Source organism: Mesocricetus auratus, unplaced genomic scaffold, assembly GCF_017639785.1.
Source record: "Mesocricetus auratus isolate SY011 unplaced genomic scaffold, BCM_Maur_2.0 Super-Scaffold_100024, whole genome shotgun sequence".
Lineage (NCBI taxonomy): Eukaryota > Metazoa > Chordata > Mammalia > Rodentia > Cricetidae > Mesocricetus > Mesocricetus auratus.
The window spans coordinates 19,052,770-19,073,298 of record NW_024429205.1 but is presented as its reverse complement, the minus strand read 5'-3'; the positions used below and the strand labels follow the sequence as shown (position 1 = coordinate 19,073,298).

At 46.5% G+C, this 20,529-nt stretch overlaps 1 protein-coding gene across 7 annotated transcripts in view; it reads left to right on the top strand.

The window, feature by feature from the left end:
• Dtnb (dystrobrevin beta) overlaps positions 1-20,529 on the top strand; it is a 200,107-nt gene that overhangs the window by 158,528 nt on the left and 21,050 nt on the right. For 5 of the 7 annotated variants that reach the window (XM_013119858.3, XM_013119859.3, XM_021232445.2 and 2 more), the window contains 4 exons: positions 3,420-3,505; positions 4,231-4,344; positions 6,113-6,209; positions 12,457-12,477. In XM_013119858.3, the coding sequence (XP_012975312.1) occupies positions 3,420-3,505; positions 4,231-4,344; positions 6,113-6,209; positions 12,457-12,477 (318 nt within the window). The remainder of the gene's footprint in view (positions 1-3,419; positions 3,506-4,230; positions 4,345-6,112; positions 6,210-12,456; positions 12,478-20,529) is intronic. The other 2 variants (XM_021232444.2, XM_021232440.2) reach the window with 1 other exon arrangement.

The following is a 20,529-nucleotide window of genomic DNA, read 5'->3' as shown; positions in this document are numbered from 1 at the left end:
TTGATTTTTAAGACAGGGTCTCACTATGGAGCCTTGACTGGCCTGGAACTCACTCTGTAGAATAGGCTGACCAAGAACTTAGAGAGATCTGCCTCTGCCTCTCTGCCCCTCTGCCCCTCTGCCCTTCTGCCCCTCTGCCTCTGCCTCTGTCTCTGCCTCTGCCATGCTGAGGTTGAAGGTGTGCACCACCACTTATATTTACATTTGATCAAAGAAGACAGGGCATGCTAGACATTCACTGGGGCTAGACTGGGGGGGGAGGGGTCTGTGAGTCCAGGCAGGTGGGAAAGCCCAGCCCCATTCTGTCTGCAGGAACTGTTGCTTGCCCACTTCTGTTGGAGAAACTACTGGGAGCTAAGGAATCTTGCCTGCTTAGGGGTCTCTACTAATGGCTTTGGATTCCTACTTCAGTCTCCACTATAGAAGACACCAGGTTTACAGTCAGATACAAAAAGTACCCAAGGTTACTTAGACATTTCCAGTGAATAGCACCAAGCATGCTTGTTCTCATCTGATGCAAGTCCTTCCCAAATCTGTAATTTCCCCTGCTCTCACCCTAACAGAAACTATAATTTTCGATTCTACTTTTTTGAAATTAGAAACTAATTAATCATAGCTAGGTTCATTCTCAGACCATCTTTGCAAGGCTCAACCCAAGGTCTCACAAGAGTCTAAATACAGCGTGGGGAGTTTGCTCAGCTGGCTGCTGGTCAGACTTCTAAGGAAAGAAGAAAGTTATCTTGTTTTTCTTTTTCTTAAGAAGGAAAATATGAGTGGCCGTGCCGTTGTGCACGTTTATGTAGAAAACAGCCTGTGAGAGGGTTTTGTCAGTCAGTCTTTAACGAACAGGGTATTGGGCTTCTTGCAGGTGGTGCTTGAGGCAAAGCAGAGAAAGTACGGAGTGAGCATGGCTGTGCGGGGCCTAATTGAGAGCGTCCGTGCTAGTTGCTGAGTCAAAGGCAAGTCTAGACACAGTCTCACAGCTTTGGACTAGCTATGGAGCTGAGGATGACCTTGAACTCCTGATCCTCCTGCCTCCACCTGAATGTGACGATTACAAGTTTGTGTCACCACACCTGGTTTTTCGAGGTGTTGGTTTCATGTATGCAGGGCAAGCGCTATCCCATCTGAGCTACATGTCTGGGCCCTGACCCCCTCTCTACAGTGTGTATATGGTCTGTTTCTATGTGATTGTTGCATTCTCCCATATTCTTGAAGGAGCTAATGAGGGTAAAAATCACACCCACATGGTCTGTCCAAAGATAACACAAATAATGATGAAGCACATGAGAGTGTGCTCAACATTACAGTTCTTAAAGGAATCCACAATGAGCTACCACCTCACACCCATGAGAATGACTCCCCCGGAAGATGAACAAGTGTGAGCATTTACGGAGGAAAGCCGGGATGCCATACAGTGTCGACGGGAATCAGTCTGACCCCTTAGGAAAACAGTCTCTCAAAAGGCAGTTAGCATGAGGCTCAGCAGTTCTACTAGATGAGTACTCAGGGGAAAGAACATGTTTCTACACAAGTTTGGGAACAACCCAAATGTAAATCAACTCATAGGAAAATGTGGTATGTTTATATTGTGGAATATTATTTATCCATAAAAAAATAAATACTTAATACAAGTGAAGCTTGAATGCATCTTGCTAAGTTAAAGAAGTCAGATATAAAGGCTACAGATTGTATTTATGCCTAATATGCAGAATCAGTGAAACTACAGAGACAGAAAGAATGGTGGTTCTCAGGGCAGGTGGGAATGAGTCGTATGATTGCTAATGGGCGTGGGATGGGGAATAGTAAAACTTTGCTGGCATGAGAGGGTAGAGATGGTTTCACAGTCTCATGAGCACACTAAAAAATCACTGAACTGTATACTTAAAAGGTTAGGGGCTAGGGATTTAATGCAGTGAGTGTTTGCCCAGCATGCCCAAAGCTCCAGGTTCAACTCCCAGCACAGTGTAAACCAGGTGTGGCCCCAGATGCCTGTAAGCATTTGGGTGGCAGAGAAAGGAGGATCCGAAGTTCAGGGTCATCCTTGACTACATAACGTTCTAGGCCTGCACAAGCTGCTGTCTGAGAAAAAGGGAACGGGCAGATTTGTGAAATGTGAGCTCACTCCTGTTGAGATAAAAGGAAGCCTCACAGTCACAGCCTTTACAGTGAGGATGTTGAAACAAGAAAGATATTAACAGGCTTCAGTGAGACTGCTATGTCATTGGAGCTGGCTTAGAGGCCAAGATCACTGGATGATCTTCCAAAGGGCCTGGGTTCAACTCCCAGCACCCACCTGGCAACTAACAACCATTTGCTACTCTAGTTCCAGGAGTTCTGTAGACACCAGGCATACAGGTAGTTCGCAGACATATATGCAGGCAAAACACTCATGTGCATAAATATATAAAACAAAACTTAAAAAAAAAGAAATAGGTGTCCTCAGTCATGGTCAGAGGGGGGATAAGGTGGCTCAGCTACTTTGGGAAACAGTATGAAAGTTCCCAGACCTTGTTTATAGGGCTAGCATGCAGCAGCTCCATGTCAGTGTGCTTATTGAGAAGAAATAAAACATGTGTCAGGACTGCCGAGTAGGTAAAGGCTCTCATCACCACGCCTGAGTGCAGTCCTGGAGCCTACATGGTAGAAAGATGGAGGCAACTCACGCAGATCCTCTCACCTCACACCATGCATGCTCGTACACACACACACACATACACACACACACACACACAGTGGCATGTGCACATGTGCAAAGTAAAACACAAAGTATACATTAATACAAAACCCCATAAGTGAAAGTTCATTACTGCTTCATCTGTAGTTGCTAAAAGCTGGAAGCAAGGGTAAGCGTAAGTGGACGTACAAAACCCACTGTTACCTCAGAACAAGAACTATGCACGGAATGATTCTGTTGGGTGACATTTCTAGGAAAGAGCCATTTAGAAATCCAACCCGTCGGATATCCCCTGTGTGGAGGGAGGTGGGAATGGGGTGGGAGGCTGGGGGGGGATGGTGGGGAGATGCGGGAGGAGGGGAGGGAGAGGGAGCTGGGATTGACATGTGAAGCAAGCTCTTTTCTAAAAAATGTAAAAAAAAAAAAAAGAAATCCAACCCGTCAGTGCCCAGTGGTTTCCAGGGCACTCAAGCTCACTCGGCAGTGGCGTTAGCAACTGAGAACAGACTGTCCTATGGGATTATTTTATGGTGATGGGAAATGTTCTAAAACTGGATTGTGGTGGTTGCTTATCCAAATGTTTAGATTTACTAAGACTGTTGGATTGGTTTTATGGTATGCAAACAAAACCTCAAAAATTGTTTTTTTTTTTTAATATCAGCAGTCAGTCTCAGATTCTAGATATTTGAATTTGGGAAAACAAAATAAAACAAAACAAAATCCAATCCTCTCCCCTCCCCAGACCCGTCCTCCCACGGATGCCAGCTTCAACTTTGATGCCAACAGACAACAGAGACAGCTCATTGCGGAACTGGAAAACAAGAACAGGTGAAGACGTGACTCTGACCTGTTTCCCACGGTCATGCTGTCTTCTGTGTGGTCCTGGTCGCCTCACAGACTCCTTGGCTTGTCCGCTTGCTCTTTTTGCTTCTCTGAGACGGTCCCTTGTAAATGAGGCTGACCTCGAACTCACTGAGTAATACAAGCTGACTTTGCTGTCTGTCTCGACCCTCCTCCCCTCTCCCTCAAGTGCCAGGGTCACAGCCATGTCATCACACCTAGCTCTGCATGACTCTTCAGCAGACAAGAGTGGTCCTGCCATCTGATCTGTCACCTCTGGAGAGTCTCTGTCTGAGGACTCCTCCCACCCCCCACCGTGTCCCTCACAGTCCCTTACCCCATGCCTTCCCAGTAGCATTTTGCTCTGTTTTAGCAACTCACCGTGGCCTTTTCATTCTGCATGAAACCTGTCTCGTTTTATAATTAAAAGGCCCTGTGAAATGTTGCTAAAGGGCCTGGGGAATCACACATTGCACCTCTTTGCAGTGGGAGGCAGAAACCAGAACTAGGAGACTGGCCCTTGTATAGCGTGCTCTGGGGAGGACGTGGCAGCAGCCTCCAGTCAGGAGCCAGTCTCCAAGCGAAGTGAAAGGATGGCGGAAGAGTTGGGAAGTCCACATAGGACCAGCAGAGGAGGCACTGAGGGGTAAAGACAACTAATGGGAAAACAGAGCCGTCAAACACTAACAGCGAGCGCCTCTCCCCTTCCCCAGAGAGATCCTGCAGGAGATCCAACGCCTGCGTCTGGAGCACGAGCAGGCTTCCCAGCCCACTCCTGAGAAGGCCCAGCAGAACCCCACGCTGCTAGCAGAGCTGCGCTTGCTCAGGTTAGTGCGCACCCACCTGCTCCCAAACTGTAGCCTGCGGTGCAGTTTTAGTGGGCAGAACCTGCCCGCCAGCGCAGACTGCCTGAGCTCCGCGGACCACACTGGAGAGCATGGTGTGAGAGGGAGGCCTGTAGTGAGAGTCACTTTCCTCTCTACACGTGTGTTCCCATAAGTGAGGATGTCACAGAAACCAAATCCGACGTCTTAGATCTTACCAGAGCTCTGCATTCTTAAGAGTGTGCCTTTCTGTCTCTGTTGTAGCATTTAGAATTCTATATTTGATACTTGACGGGGTGGGGGTGAGGTAAGCTCTCATTCTGTAGCCCAGGCTGGCCTAGAACTTTTAGTGGTCTGTAGTACAGGCTGGCTTTGGACTTGTAATCTTCCTTCTTCAGCCTCCCCAGGGCTAGGATGATAGGCGTGCACCAGTGTCCTGCCAGCCTCACACTTAGTTATGAATAGGCTAGCATCTGACATATACATAGCTGAGTAGTGGAGTTTTCAGCGCTTCCTTTGTAGCCTTCACTGTGCTTTCTTTTAGGTAGGGAACAATGATTATTGGTTTTCTACTTGTATCCTGTCATTTAGATTCTTATCATCAATAAGTAAAACATAAAGAATGGAATTCACGAGATGAATGTATCCCCACAACTTCATTTCAGGCTGGACGTGTCAGCACACACCTTTAATCCTAGCACTTGAGGCAGAGGCAGGAGGATCTCTATGTCTATGAGTTCAAGGCCAATCTGGTCTACAGAGTGAGTTCCAGATCAGCCATGGAAGCATAGTGAGTGAGACCCTATCTCAGAAAGAAAAAAGTTTCATTTCAGTTTGGGATTTAGTTGGGCTGTGTTTTTGGTGGCCCCATTGTTCACTGTGGCACACTGGGATGGTCACAGGGTAAGTGCTTTACTAAGAAAGCCTGAGGAAGCGGATGCTGATCCCAGCAGAGAGGAAGAGCAGCTGTCAGCCTCAGACACACTCGTTTCACTTCCTATGCTCGGCTCACACACAGGTGACTATTTTTATATCTAGAAAAGCAGAAACTGTCATACCAGAATCTATTGCCGGAACTGTAGTTACCAGAAGTATCTGGTGATGGTATAAGGACCTGAAAAGTGTTGCAGATTCAGTCGGCCCAGGCTGAGTCCAGGGATGCCGCACAAAGCAGCAAGAAGCAGGAGATTAAGTCCAAGGGAGGGATCTCGTGCTAGGGAAGTCGGGAGCTCGTTTCAAGCCGCAGCTTCTGTGGGGGGGGGATATTGGGTCCCTGAGCTAAGCCAGGTGTCTGTGCATGTGGACACACAGCACAAAGCCAACAGCAATGAATTAAACAGAAAGAAAGAACTTGAAAACTTTGGGAGAAAGCATAGAAGAATTCCTTTAGGATTATGGAATGGAAAATAATTGTTCAGAAGTACTTACCGTGAAGAAGCTGGTAGAGTCGTCTACATTGATGATGACAGCGGGGGCTAAGGGTGTAGCTCACTTGGTAAAGGGCTTGCCTAGCATACTCAAAGCCCTGGGTTCAATCCCAGCACAGCGTAAACCAAGAACGATAGTGCATGCCTGTAACCCCAGCACCTGGGCAGCGAAGGCAAGAAGATCAGATGTTCAGGGTCACCCTCAGCTGCATAGTTTAAGGTCAGCAGGAGATGAAGGAGATGCAGGTATTTTGTGCCCTTTTGGTTTTGACCGTGTGTGTGAGTTAAGGACCTGCCAGTCACAAAGCTTTGTTTCTGACCAGCTCCTTCCTCCTCTCGGGCAGGCAAAGGAAAGATGAGCTGGAGCAGAGGATGTCAGCGCTGCAGGAGAGTAGGCGGGAGCTGATGGTACAGCTGGAGGGGCTGATGAAGCTGCTAAAGGTAAGAGCCTGTGTGCTCCGCTCCCACGGCATCCCTCACCGAGTAGCGTGGGACCCAGGCTTGGCTTTGGGGCCTGGAAACAGTTTTCAGGTAGACGTGCATAAGTGTAGCCCAATTTGGGTATCAGTCATCAAAATTAGCATAGAGCCTAGATGCCTCAGCAGGTAAAGGTGCTTGCTGCCAAGCCTGACCACTTGAGTTCAAATCCCGGGGACCCACAGGATGGAAGGAGAGAGCTGATTCCTAACTTCTACATGCACACGCATGTGCACACAGTAAATAAATGTCAAATAATAATAATAGTATTAGAAACAGAGCCGTGTTCTCAAGTAATTTCTTTGCCTCAGTGGCTAAGAGCACTGGCTGCTCTTTCAGAAGACTCACACCCTATTTCCAGCACCCACATGGCAGCTCACAACTGTTTGAAACTCCAGCTCCAAGGGATCCGACACCCTCTTCTGGCTTCCATGAGCACCAGGTACACAAGTGGTGAACATACATAAATGCAAGAAAAATGCTCATACACATAAAAATTAAGTAATTGCAAATAAAGATGTTTGCAAATCAGGTATTAGCTACGTATAAATGAAAATTATTTCTCAACTATTTAGTTTCTTTTAAGACAAGTTTCATATAGCCTATCTAAATATTTGACCAACATCAGTTGTCCTCTTCTTAATAAGAAGTACACCAGTAGACTGTATTAGGGTGTTTTCAGAGAAACAGCACCAACAGGAGATTTGTAGCTATATAAGGAAATTTATTGTGGGAAGTAGCTTGCTCCATCATGGAGGAAGAAGAATCTACAAGGGAGACACAGGAAAGCCAGTGGTGTGATCCAGTGTGTCTGGAGGTCTAAGAATCTGGGTTGCTGACTGCCCATCCCAATCCAGAAGGTGGGTTGTAAGGAATGGGTGTTGAATGGACCTAAGTCCTGGAGCCTGGGAACCCCCGCCCCCAGTGTAGATAAACTGATGGGGATGTCCTTCTGCATATATGTTTCTCTTATTGGTTGATGAATAAAACACTGTTTGGCCATAGAAGCAGGAAGATAGGTGGGACTAGGAGTCGAGGAGAATTTTGGGAAAGGTAGGCAGAGAGAGGTGCCACAAAGAGACGCCATGTAGCTGCAAAAGGAATAACAGGTCTGGGCATTCTCCAGTAAGCCAGGACCCGTGGAAATACATAGATTAATAGAAATTGATTAATAATTTAACAGAGCTAGCCAATAAGAAGCCGTAGCCATTGACCAGCAGTTTTATAGTTAATGTAAGTCTTTGTGTGCTTATTTGGGGCTAAAGAGGCAGTGGGACCTGGCAGGACTAGAGAAACTCCAGCAACAATAAACAACACTTGCTTTCTTTGCCTTCTGGTTGTATACGGTTCCTCTGTGGTCTGGATGACGCCTTTCCCTGTTGGCAAAAGCAGGTCTCCTGTCCTTGGTCATCAAGCTCTTTTCAATACTCTCAGGACAAGCCTGGGAATACTGTAACCATTTCTGTGGATATCCGTTAGCCCAGTCAGGTGGACACACAGGTAAACATCATGTAAACCAACTTACTCATCCTGATTCTGAATAGTAACTTTACTATACTGGGGAAAAATAAAATCGGAATATCTACCCTAGGTTTGGTGTTTAGGGACAGTGAATAAATCCATACATGTTTGCTGGAAAGTACATGACAGCCCTTTACTCTAGGTCAGAGACAGGCAGTGGCTGGTGTTAAATGTCCTCATCTGCACAGTGTGCTAGTGCTGAACACTCAGTGGATTATGTAGCAGAGATTCAAGGATGGCTGCCTGTGCTGTTGGTATTTAAGGTCCTAGCTGTGCCTAGCTGCACCCCCCACCACATTGTACAGTATGCCACACACAGCAGCTGTGCCCTCCACACTGTATGTACAGTATGCCCCAGCAGCCACAACTGCTGAAGGGAGTGTACCAAATATGTGACAATGAGGAGTTATTAAAAAAAAAAAACAGGTTTGAGACAATACTTGGCAGGCTAGAAGAGCAAGAAACTAAATGATTATAGGAGACTTGTGTAATCACCCAGGCCTGGGGTGACAAGGGTCCAGAGAGGGAGTAGTAACTCAAGGAAGCCATAGCTGAGACGTCTCCTCGGTGTCTGCGTTCTCAGCCAGCCCCTTAACAATAATAAAGTGGGTCCTGGCGACTGGCACAGTGTTATGTTTGTGTTGGAAACTGAGGTTTTACCTCCTCAAGCACTTACCGCTTCTAGTCTTGAGCTGAGGTTTTTTTTCCCCCTAACTTGGTCCTGGTATTTGGTTTATTTTACACGGACGGACGTGTTTCTGCATAGACCCTGCGACAGATTTCCTCTCAGAAGTATTTTATGTGCAAAGGAGTCTAATTTCAAGAAAACCTTACCCAGAAACTTGGTCAGCCCCATCCCCACCTCACAACAGCAGCTGGGTACATAAACATTCATCTCCTGTGACTCCTCTCACCTTGTGAGGTGTTGAAAACCCCACCTCATGGGATTGGCACACTTGTGGGCCAGGAGATGGTGTGAGCATGCCCCACCCCTGTGTCAGCCTCTCTTTCAGGGAGAGGCTTCCCAAATGTTAGCCACATGTGGATGGAAAGGTGCCCAGCTGTGATTTTTGGTTTGATTTGCTTTGTGGGCTTTTTGTTTGAGTCAAGGTTTTACTCTGTACCTTAGCTGCCTGGAACTCAGAGATCTGTCTGCCTCTTCCTCTCAAGGTCTGGGGTCGCTGTGCGCCGCCATGCCCTCTTCTGACCCTCTGTGCACATATAGACAAGTAGGTGCACATACCTACACATAAATAAAAAATAAACCATAGACCAGATGTGGTACTACACGACTTTAATCTCAGTACTTGGGAGGCAATGGCTGGAAATTTCTATGAGTTCAAGGCCAACCTGGCCTGCATAGTAACACCCTGTCTCAAAATAGTAATAATAATTATTATTAGTTATTTATGTATGTATATATTTTCCAAGTTTATAAATGTTAAGTATTTGATGAATAATAACCAGACTCAATCCCTATCACAAAGATCACAAAGGAGTGTCAGCAATCATCTCATTTTTTTTCTTTTAATGATATGTCATTAACATTGAGGCACCTGAGTTCTCTACATGGTTTCTTTATTTTTTCCTTGATTCAATATGTAAGTAACCTCTGTCTCAAACTACTTATTTAATCTATAAGTAATTATATGTCAGTATTTCTGTTTCTAACTCTTGCTTCTAACATTTTTACTTCATTTTAATTTTCTAATATTGCTTTTGTGTTGGTTTTTAATACAGACTGCTATAGAATTTACTTGTAGCTATAGGCTGGCCTTGAACTCATGATCCTTCTGCCTCAGAGCTCTGGGATTGTAGGCATCAATGTTCATGTTAGACTGTCAGTCTCTTTGTAGATTATTGCAGAACTATGCTACTACTACTTCCACTATATGGAAGAGACAGATTCATGTGTTTTTAGGGAACATAAACTCTTCTAGATTTGTGCCTCATCACTAAGATGTTATGACCCCCTTTAAATGAGATTAGTACTATCTTTTATCATCAGTCTATGTTGACTGACCCTAGCGGACTGATACAAAATGCTCTCAGACCGTATATCAGACCTTCTCACTTCTCACAGAGCCCTAGGGCTTTATCTGACTAGCTTTTTTGAGTTTGTGTGACACCAGCATAAGGAACACTTTGCCAAAGTCTGTCCTCTCTCAATGAAGAGACCTCTTCACTCTTGAGAACACACTGACCCTGTCCATCAGCCCATCCGAACCTGATCCGGTTTTCCCAAAAAATCATTATGGTGTTATGTCCTGGGGTAGTCTACATAGCAGAGGGAGCATGGTGTGGTCTTGAAACATTGTTTCTGAAATTTCCTTACTTCGTTTCATTTGTTGTCTTTCAAGACTGACCTTGAGACAGTCCTTTACCTGAGCCACCCCAGTGCTGGGAATACAGGCATGAGCCAACACAGCAGCTTCCTTGTTCGGCTAAACCAAAGCCATGGTATCTTCACTACCAAACATGGGGCACATGGTAATATTTAGCATTCTCAGTACAGCTAGAATTTCAGCCTGTGAAGAGTGCCCCACCCTCCCAACCCATCTCACTACGTAAACATGACTGTCCAGAAGCTCACTAGGTGTTCACAATGTAGACCAGGCTGGTCTTGAACGCTGTCTACAGAGATCCTTCTGCCCCTGCCTCCTCAGTGCTGGGATTAAAGTTGTGCACCACCATGCCCATCCCATCTCAGTTTCTGTTTCAGCAAGCAGTGCCAGCGATTTTTCGATTGCATAAAACCTGCCCCATGGCTGCCTCCTTGCTCATTAGAGTTGGAGATTCGCTTGCCTCAGAGAAGCATCCTCCACGCTGCAGCTTAGTCCCTCCATGCCGCTGGTGTGATGGGAAGCCTCTGACTTCTCAGTGACCCAGGCAGCTCAGGGACTCTGTCTGGCTACTGGGGTTAAGTCCCAATGCAGACAGCTGACTTTCAGCATGAAAGCTCCCTCCCCAGCTAATCCGGGCCTCAAGGGATTTCTTGGTGCTCACTGAGTTTTGAGTCCATATTTGTCTCTCCCTTGCAAGAATAAGAAATATTCTCCGTGTCTCCCCACTCTCCTTTGTGCAGGTTCTTTGCAGTACCAAATGACCCTGCCCTCAGACCCAGGCCTGCAAACCCTTCGAGAGCAGGAGCTTGCCCATTCCTGTGTCCCTCAAGCCACTGCACCCATGGACTCAGCACAGGTGGAGCCACCATAGCCACATAGTGATTTATATACCGGGGCCCCACAGAGGCTCCCTGACTACAGTTACCCATGGTGAGGCGCAGAGAACAGAAAGACGGTGACTGAGGAGCTCAGGACCAAGGCTAGAGAAACTCTGCAGGTTTATCTTTACTGCTTTTAGCTTTTTGCTCCAGTTCTTGGCACTGCGTTCATCTGTCAGCCGTGGTTAGCATGTCCTACGCTACCTGCCCTCACTGGAAGGCTATAAAAGGGAAGCCCATCTATGTTCCCAGTGCCTTATGCCTGAGAATTGCTAGATGGACCTGCACTGGAATAAAAAGAACTAGACCGAGGGTCCCATTCTCCTCTCCCTCAGACAAGCCCTTGCCGTGAAGCTCACACTGTCCTAGAATGCAGCTTCCTCCTGCCTCTGCCTTCCCAGTGCTAGGTTTACTAGCTTGTACCACAATGCCTAACTGAAATTCTTTTTTCCCTCCCCCTTGTGGGTTTTGTGTTTTATTTTATTTGTTTTATTATAACATGGTCTCATGTATCCCAGTCTGGCCTTTAACTCACTATGTGGTCAAAGATGGCCTTGAACCATCTGTCTCCATCTCCCTAGTGCCAGAATTACAGTCATGAGCTACCATACCTGGTTCATGTTGTGCAAGATATCAAACCGCGGGCTTCATGCATGCTAGGCAAACACTCTACCAACCAGGCTATACCCCAGTCGTTAGGATTCAGTTTTTTGAAAGGCCTGCCAGGGTTCTGAAGCAGTTTTCTGATCACTGAGAGAAATGGGCATGGGTGTACATCCCTGAAGGGAACCACAGAGCAGCTTGAATGTGAGTGAAGTGGTTACTGCTGAGAAGACACTGGAAAAGAAGAAAAGCAACTATGGCCTGGAGGACCCATCAGACTGGACACTAAAGCAGTGGTTCTCAAATAGAACCCAGGGCTCTTGGGACACATTCCAGGTGTCCTCACCCCCATCAAGGTGACAAGGCTCTTGGGACACATTTTAGGTGTCCTCAGGGATTTGGCTTAGTGGATCTCAGGTGGGGCTTAAAAAACTCATCTCTGAGACATCCCCAGGTAACCCTGATGTTGGTGGTCCAGGTTCCCACCTCAACAACAGCTGCCCTAGAAATACGTACCTAAACATATGCGAACATTGTAAATGGGATTTTAAGTTGAGATTAAACTTCCTCTTCCAGTCTGCCTGAAGTAGTTGAGACTGTAGGCTAGCCGGGACCTCCAGGAGGTTTAAGTAATTGGTTCCTAAGGTTCTTTGGAAGGCATCATTGCATTGATTACCTGGTTGGGACTGAGGACTGCCATTCACTGTATCCTACTGGTCCCCTTCTGGTGAATCGGACGTTGCTCTCCAGACCTGTGCGTGGCCACGTTTGCCCATTTTCTCCTGTCATTTCTTCCCAGCGTTTGTGGTGGTGGGCACTAATCTTTCTTTTTCTCCTCTGCCTCTTCACCTTCCACACCTCTAGGAGGAAGAGCAAAAGCAGGCAGTAAGTGGATTTCAGACTCCTCCCCCGGCCTCTCACTCCCTTTGCATGTCCCTCTGTTCCTTATGCAAGTGTTGCACACTCTCCCTTTTGCTCCTTGCATCACTTGGTCTCCGAGGAGTTGATTGCTTGTAAAACCCTCAGAAGTTTCCCTCCATGGCGGTGTGCAACGGCCTAAGACTGGTCCTGTTTACCTAAGGGGGCATGTTCTTACTTTAAACCCAAGCTTGTTTAATTTGTGCTTATTTAAATATGCATGATTAACCAGGATACCGTTTCATTTTCATGTTCTTTTATTTTCTGCTGGTTTTGTGTCCCAAGTGACCTTAATTGCTTGAAACAGCTTTCCAAGTGGTGGGAGTAACCTCAGGTCTAAATGATACGTTCTGAATGAATATGCATGAAAGTGAAGTGTTCCTTGGATGCCTAGAGATACCCTATGGTTGCAAATAGGTCTTGGCTCTACCAGCCTTTTTGACAAAAGTAATTATATTTCCTGCTCTGAGCCTTTGGGTGCTGGAAAAGCAAGTGACTCAGGGTGTTCTGAGTGACATAGTTATTAATTAATGATGTGTGGAGATGGTTGAAGGTTTCTTTTTTTCTTGGTAGCTGTTATCCTATGCAAGAAAAATTGAGGACCTGTCCATTATAATAAACTGGGATAAACGAAATTCAAGAGAGAAATATAAAATACTGATTCAAAAAAGAAATGTAAAATGTTTACTTTAAAAATTGCCCATCTTTTGGGACTGGAGAGACGGCTCAGCAGTTAGGAGCACTGACTACTCTTCCAGAGGACTCAGGATTGATTCCTGGCACTCACATAGTAACTCACAGCCGTCCGAAACTCCAGTCCCAGGGAAGGTGATGCCCTCTTCTGGCTGCTAGGGGTACTGCATGTACTTGGTACACATCCATGCAGGCAAAACACGGGTATACATAAAATAAAATGAGAAACAGTTCTCCATCTTTTTCAGAAACATGGATTTATCAGTGTGTTAGATTTTAGAGTATGCATATTTCAGGAAGGAGAACATTGGCAGTGGGCAGCAGAAGCAAGAAAGAACGATGAGAGGCTGCCAGTGAGGGAAGAAAACATTGGGCCCAGCTGAGGACCCAGAAGTCCCATGAGCTTTAATGAAATGAGCTTGCTTGGTTTGGTTCTTGCCTGGTTTGATTCACCTGTTTCCCTGAGTCACACAAAGTTTTTGAATTGCATCTCTCTGTCGACAGGTACATTCACCTGAGCAAAACAGAAAGATGAAAAATCAAACCCAGTTTTAAACACTTTTACCAGGAAGTGACAACTTAATCACTCCCATCCCCCTTCGTTGATGAAAGCAAGTCACATGGCCACACTTGACTAGAAGAGGGTTGGGGGTGTGGCTCCAGCTTGTTTCGAAGACACAGGGAAGATGCCGGGGACAACTCCCCACAGTAGGAGAATGAGTGACTGGGTTGAGGGGAAAGCACGGGGGCCTTAGTCCTTCCTGTCCCTCCTGCACACACCTCTGGGAGTCCCTCCTCCTCACCGGATGAGGCCAGCTGCTCACGCAGGGGCTGTTTTATCCATAGGCCCCGGCTTCCAGTGCACCCCTCCTCCTCTTCACTCCCGTACCCAGAATCTCACTGTAGGGCTGGCAGCACTTTCTGGGAGTCTTCTTCCAACGGTCTCCCTCACTAGCACCTCCCTGATGTCGCTGTCCCTGAATGTGACAGCCCAAAGGGACCCAAGAGCTGGAAGGATCCTCTTCCCTGCCCAAGAAGAGGGCAGATGACAGCAACAGAGCTCCCCGAGAACATTACATTTTCTTCAGTTTTTTATGAAAAACATGTAATCTATGAAATATGAATTGACCAGCAATGGGAGGCTAATTTAACGTTGTCCTTGCTGTATGTGGTGGTCATGATTGTGATCCTACCACCTGGGAGGTAGTGGCAGAAACATCAGGAGATCAAGGACAACCTGGGCTATATGAGATGCTAACTCAAAAAAAACTAAATAAAGAAGCAGAACTAACCTTGAACAGACATGATCCAAGCAAGCATACTTGCCCAGTGACCTTCCATTCTGCATGACATCACCATCTCTTGAGAATGAAAATGGAATTTTCCACATCTAGCAGTCCGAGCACATATCCTGGCCCTTGCAATCTGGTGGCACTGTGTCCATCTAGATGGGGAAATCCTTCTGTCCACCCCACAGAGCTTACACGGCACTCACCCAAGATCAATTCGGAAGCTCCGTTGTGGCTTGAGACATAATTCAGCCACTTTTTTATTTGTAAGATGAAAAGATTGCTAGTCTTTAGAGCCAAACCTTCTATAGCCCATATCATTGTCAAGTATGATGACAAAACTTTTTAAATGAAAAATTACTTTGGGGAGGGGGTGGGACAGAGCAGCCAGACGATGTCAGATCCCTGGAACTGGGTTACAGGTAGTTGTGAACCATCCAGCATGGGTCCTCAGACAGCAAATGCTCTTAACCACTAAGCTATCTCTCTAGCCCTAAAGGGTTTATTATTAAAGATTCTATTCATAGAACAGTTCAGACACCAAGTATTTGGGGGTTTTGCACCAAACAGTTATATACATATATTGGTCTTTCGAAACACGGTTTCTCTGTGTAGCTTTGGAGCCTGTCCTGGCACTCACTCTGTATACCAGCCTGGCCTTGAACTCACAGAGATCTGCCTGCCTGCCAAGTGCTGGGATTAAAAGCATGCACCACCACTGCTCAGCCCAAACAGTTTTACAGTTCACTGAGGTTATCAACTGGTGGTGCTGCCATTTAACTATTTATAACTAACTAACCAGATTTAACCCCAAACCCCCAGGTTAAGGGCTCATCTCACAAGACTGACCCAGACTTAAAATACCAATTGTAAGTACTAGGTCTCCAGGTTGCCTGCACTTCAGTATGATTTGAGTGTTCGTGATTTTCGTGATTCCCTCTTCCTCAAGATTGATCGTTTACATTAATGGCTAGTGCAACTGTTACCACCTTAATGTAAAGGATGTTATAAAAGATACAAATGAGCAGATAGATAAAGAGGAACATATGTCAAGGCCCAGAAGGTCCCCAGTGCCAGAGTTCTTTCTGTGTATTGGGGACGCTGCTCCCTGGCATGTAGATGTGTTCACTAATCCCTTCATTCAGGGGCTCACGTTTCATAGGCACAATGGATTCGGTTACTGCCCATTGGTAATTAGCTTCATCTCTGTTTCCCTTCCTCGGAGGTCTGGAGATGGTGGCAAGTTCTAACAATCATGCTGTGGGCTTTCTGGCATCTAGCTCCTATCTTGAAAGCTTCTTTAGCATATAGACACGCTTATCATTCTGGTCGTCCTAAAGACTTTTAGAAGTTCTTGTGGCTGAACCCAGGACAGAAGACTGAATATGCACTTGTTACATCACAGTATTATAAAGTCATTTTGACTTTACAAGAACTTGAAAGTGATGGATGGAACTGTTACTTTAAAGACTTAGATGATACCTCCTCCCCTCACGCCTTGACGCCTGCACCTCATCTGGGTGGCCCTGCAGAGCTGACCCTGTTGGCAGGGGGCATAGGTGAGCTGCCCAGAGAACATCACCCCTCATCTGCCACATGGCGACATGGGCAGGAGAGAGATGCCCCGTTCCTGAGGCAAGTGGGAAAGCAGGCCCTGAGGTCATAAGAGCTGGAAAGTTGCCCCTGCCCCCTGCATCTTGGGAGAGCAGGCCCTGCATCTTGCCTGGGCAGCACCATAAAGCCAGACCTTTTGGTGGAGTTGTGGGAGAACCGCTCTCACTACTTATGTCATGTGGCAGTGTGGGTGGGGAGAGACGCCTGCCTTCCCCCCACCCTTCCAACTGCAGCAGGTGGAGGAGCTGGCCCTGAGGTCATAGAAACGGAGAGCGGTCCCTGCCCCTCACCAGCTGCAGCACTCGGGAGGGTGGCGCCTGCAGCTCGCCTTGGCAACACAGTAGAGCTGGCACTGAAGGCATAGGTGTGGGAGAGCAGACCCTGCGGATGTGAAAGGAGAACAGGCCCTGCCCCTTGCTCACTGCTGCAAGAGGTGAACCAGCCAGGGCAATGCAGGAGCGCTCGCCCTGGTGGTGAAGATGGGAGAGCTGGCGGACTGACCAGTCCAGCAACTACCCAGGCCCAGAACCAGGGTTAGGAGTTGCCCACCCCAACTACGATCTGCTGGAGCACAGAAGGGGCCAGTCCTGCAGACCCAAAGCTGCAGGATCTCCATGAGACAGGGCAACAACAGAACATCCAAGAGGAGGCCCAGTGAGGGCCCAGCATCCATAGTGTAGCAGAATCCAGAGGCCTCAAACCAGACTCTGCAATGAACACTTACAAGTAAAGATAAATGGATAAAAGGGTTTACTGCGTGATGACTCACTGTGTCACACTACAGCCTCCACAACGAGATTCCCCCCCCCTCGAATTTTGTTTTATTTTATTGGAGGGTGTGTTGCATGAGCAGAGGGTGGATACAAATGGACAAGAAAGAATGGGATCGAGATCCTTCATGTGAAAGACACATAGAATAAATAAAAAGTTAAAAAAAATTTGATGCTAGGAGTCAGAGGTATAGCTCAGTGGGTAGAGCCATCTGTAGCTCAGTGGGTAGAGCCATCCTTAACATATGTGGGGCCTTGGGTCCCATCCGGAGCACTGAAAATAAGTGAATGAGTGAATGAGCACACCTTACTGAGGCTGGGCTTCTGCCTTCAGTCTCACCCCTTTTCCAGCGCCTTGAGTAGCCTTAGCTGGCAGTCCTTCTGTCTCACTTCCCCCACCCCCTTTCCATCTCTGTCCTCAGATACAAAGATTGTAAGTAAGGGCAGAACTGCATGGCGGCTTCAGCTGAGACGGCTCAGCCAGCGGTTTACACTGGGCCGGGCGATTTGGGGTTAATCACACCCAGAAACATCATGAGACGGTGAAGGACCTTGCCAGCTCTCTTCACTGTCGTATCTCCAGTCTCTAACCCAGCCTACTGCACGGCAGACAATAAATATTTGCCGAGGGAAAACCACTATTAACCAGAAGACCGCATGAGTTAATCATTGCGTTAATTGTGAGGAACATAACCAGTTCAAATGCCTGTGGCAGTGATTCTGCCCCAGCTGCTCTCAAGTGATAGACAGGACACTTGAGTTCTATCTCAGAAATCCTCTTTACAATAGCAATCAGAAAAACAAATTTCAGCCCCATGTGGTAACACACATCTTTAATCCCAGCGCTCAGGGGACAGAAGCAGATGGATCCCTATGAGTTGGGGGCCAGCTTGGTCAATGTAATGAGTTGCAGGACATCCAGGACTACATAGAGACTTTCTCAAAATTGATTAGTTAAACAAAAAAATAAGAAAGTCAGAAAGACAAATTTCAGTGCTTCTAAAATTATAGGAGTGTCAAGCTCATATATTGATATGATATACCTCTACTAGTTCTGCCTAGAGAGCAGATTATATAAAATAAAATCGCTATTTGACACTTATAGTCTATAACATTCAGTATGCTAGTTGTGTCATTTAAAAATAATTTAATCAGCTGGGTGGTAGTGGCACATGCCTTTAATCCTAGCACTCGGGAGGCAGAGACAGGTGGATCTCTGTGAGTTCGAGGCTAGCCTGGTCTACAGAGTGAGTTCCAGGACAAGCCCCAAAACTACAGAGAAACCCTGTCCTGAAAAAACAAAAAAGAAAGTAATTTAATCATTGCTGAGCAGAAAAACACCAGTGCCAACAATCAGAGGGTGGTTGTGGGATTTGTCTGTGTGTTACAAGGCAAAGGTAGCCACAGACTGACGGTGACTATAATACGGTCACCAGCACACTTGACCCCAAAGCTGCTACAGTCCTCGTCTGGAAGGACTTGAGATGTTCAGGTCCCTTTGGAGACATCTCAGATCTGCATTTTCCTCAGTGACTCAGCGTACCACATAGTTTCAGTTCTAGACCTCCAAGGCTCAAGGGAATAAGCTGTCCATGGCCAGGGGTTCGGCTTCCATGAAGAATCTGTTTCCTTGAGCATTTCTCTTCTCCTCTTACCCAGCTCCCGCTATGTTCCTCACGCCGGGACAGAAGCCTGAATCCCCTTCCAGCACAGCAAGGAGTTCCCATTTAGTCGCTGACTCGGCAGTGCTTTACTGCATGTGTTGCAGTCAGTGGCCTTAGTCTATTAGAGGACAAAAGGGGAGATCCAACACAAATCCCATTCTCACATAGTACAAAAGTAATTTTCTGGTTAGTAGGAAAGTAGTCACGTTGATACAATGCCTTAAATACAGATATATAAGCCCCATGGTCATCCCGAGCCTTAAATACATTCCTACCACCCTAAGACTGCAAAAAATGTAGCTTTTGGTGAGTGAGGATTGATGTTTGGTACAAGACAATCCCACAACCCTCTACCCTGGGTCCCAGTGTCTAGGCACACAGACTGACCACTGGGCCTAGTGACCTGCAGGCGGCTTGTGGAAGTCTACACAGCGTGCTTGTCCATCAGTCTTGCACTTATGCTCACTGTGGGGCCCAGCAGCTCCTTGTTCTGGTTTCCTTCTGTAAAAAAAGGAAATACAATTATACTCCCATAGAGTCCCTTGAGTGATGATAAAGGAGAGAGAGTTCTTGGCTCTGAGGAACATAGCCATGTTTCACTCCTCCATGAAAGACAAGCTAAGAGAGTTCTGTCCTGTAATGTGTTTCTGTCTTCTTCTTTCCTGACCGTAATGTGTATACGATATGGGAACTGTCCCCCAGAGGCTCCAGGGAACCCTCCACACTACACTGGAGAAATTCCCCCTCCACTGAAAGAACATTGAATTCTAGTCTAGGATACACTCTCCCCAGAACTACCCACTGTCTAGATCTCAGCAGAACATCCAAAGGAGAGGCACAGTGAGGACAACCTCTAGGTTTGGAACCCCAGAGTCTGGAAAATGAAGGCCCCTGCCAACGGAACAAGTGGAAACGGGTTATTCAGGGTTAGGTATGATCTCCGTTGTCAAGTGCTTGGTTGTGTGGCTAACCAAGCAGTCAAGCAGGAAGGCCTGCTAGATACTATAGCCGTGCAGCTTTAACTCCAGTGGGAAAAGTGGGCTAGCAAGGTAGATTTGGACATCTTCAATGTAGAGTCAGTGTTGAAACCATCCACAGAAGTCTGAGGAAAAGCACAGAGTAGACAAGAAAGAAGAGGAGAAGGAAAAAGAAAGTGGGGGAGGACTGTGAAGTCTCTCAAAAGCCCATAGAATTTGAAGGGGACAGTAACTAAGACAAGGAAACCCTTGCATTTGGTAACAAGACAGGGTTACCGGTAACTCTGCCAAGATGATTTTCTGTAGCTTTTAGAGCACAAATTCCTCTGCTGTTTTGTGATACTAGAGTTTGACCTGGGACTTCACACATGCTAAGTCAGCACTATACCACCATGCTATGTCTCCAGCTCTTACAGATAACTCTTTAAAAAATTTTTTTGTTGCCGGGCGGTGGTGGCACACGCCTTTAATCCTAGCACTCGGGAGGCAGAGGCAGGCGGATCTCTGTGAGTTCGAGGCCGGGCTGGACCGACAGCCTCCAAAACAAAACAGAGAAACCCTGTCTCGTAAAAACCAAAAAAATTTTTTGTTGTTGTTTATCAAGACAGGGTTTCTCTGTGTAGCTTTAGAACCTATCCTAGACAATTTCTTTATTTTTATTTTATGTGCATTGGTGTTTTGCCTGCATGTATGTCTATGTGAGAGTGTTGGATAACCTGGAACTGGAGCCACCATGTGGGTGTTGGAAATTGAACCCCAGTCTGCTGGAAGAGCAGCTGGTGCTCTTAACCACTGAGCCATCTCTCCAGTCCCCAGTTACAAATACCTCTTAAAAACAAAACAAAAAAAATTTATCTTGCTCAGTCATCATCCTATCCCTCCCTCAATAACCTCACCTCTTCGAGGAAAGGTAAATTGGGTATTAATGAGTGGTGTGTGAGTGGACAGCCCTTCTGAATGATAAGGCCTTGATGGTAAAATTTCAGTTCTATCTGAACAAGTCCACAAACCT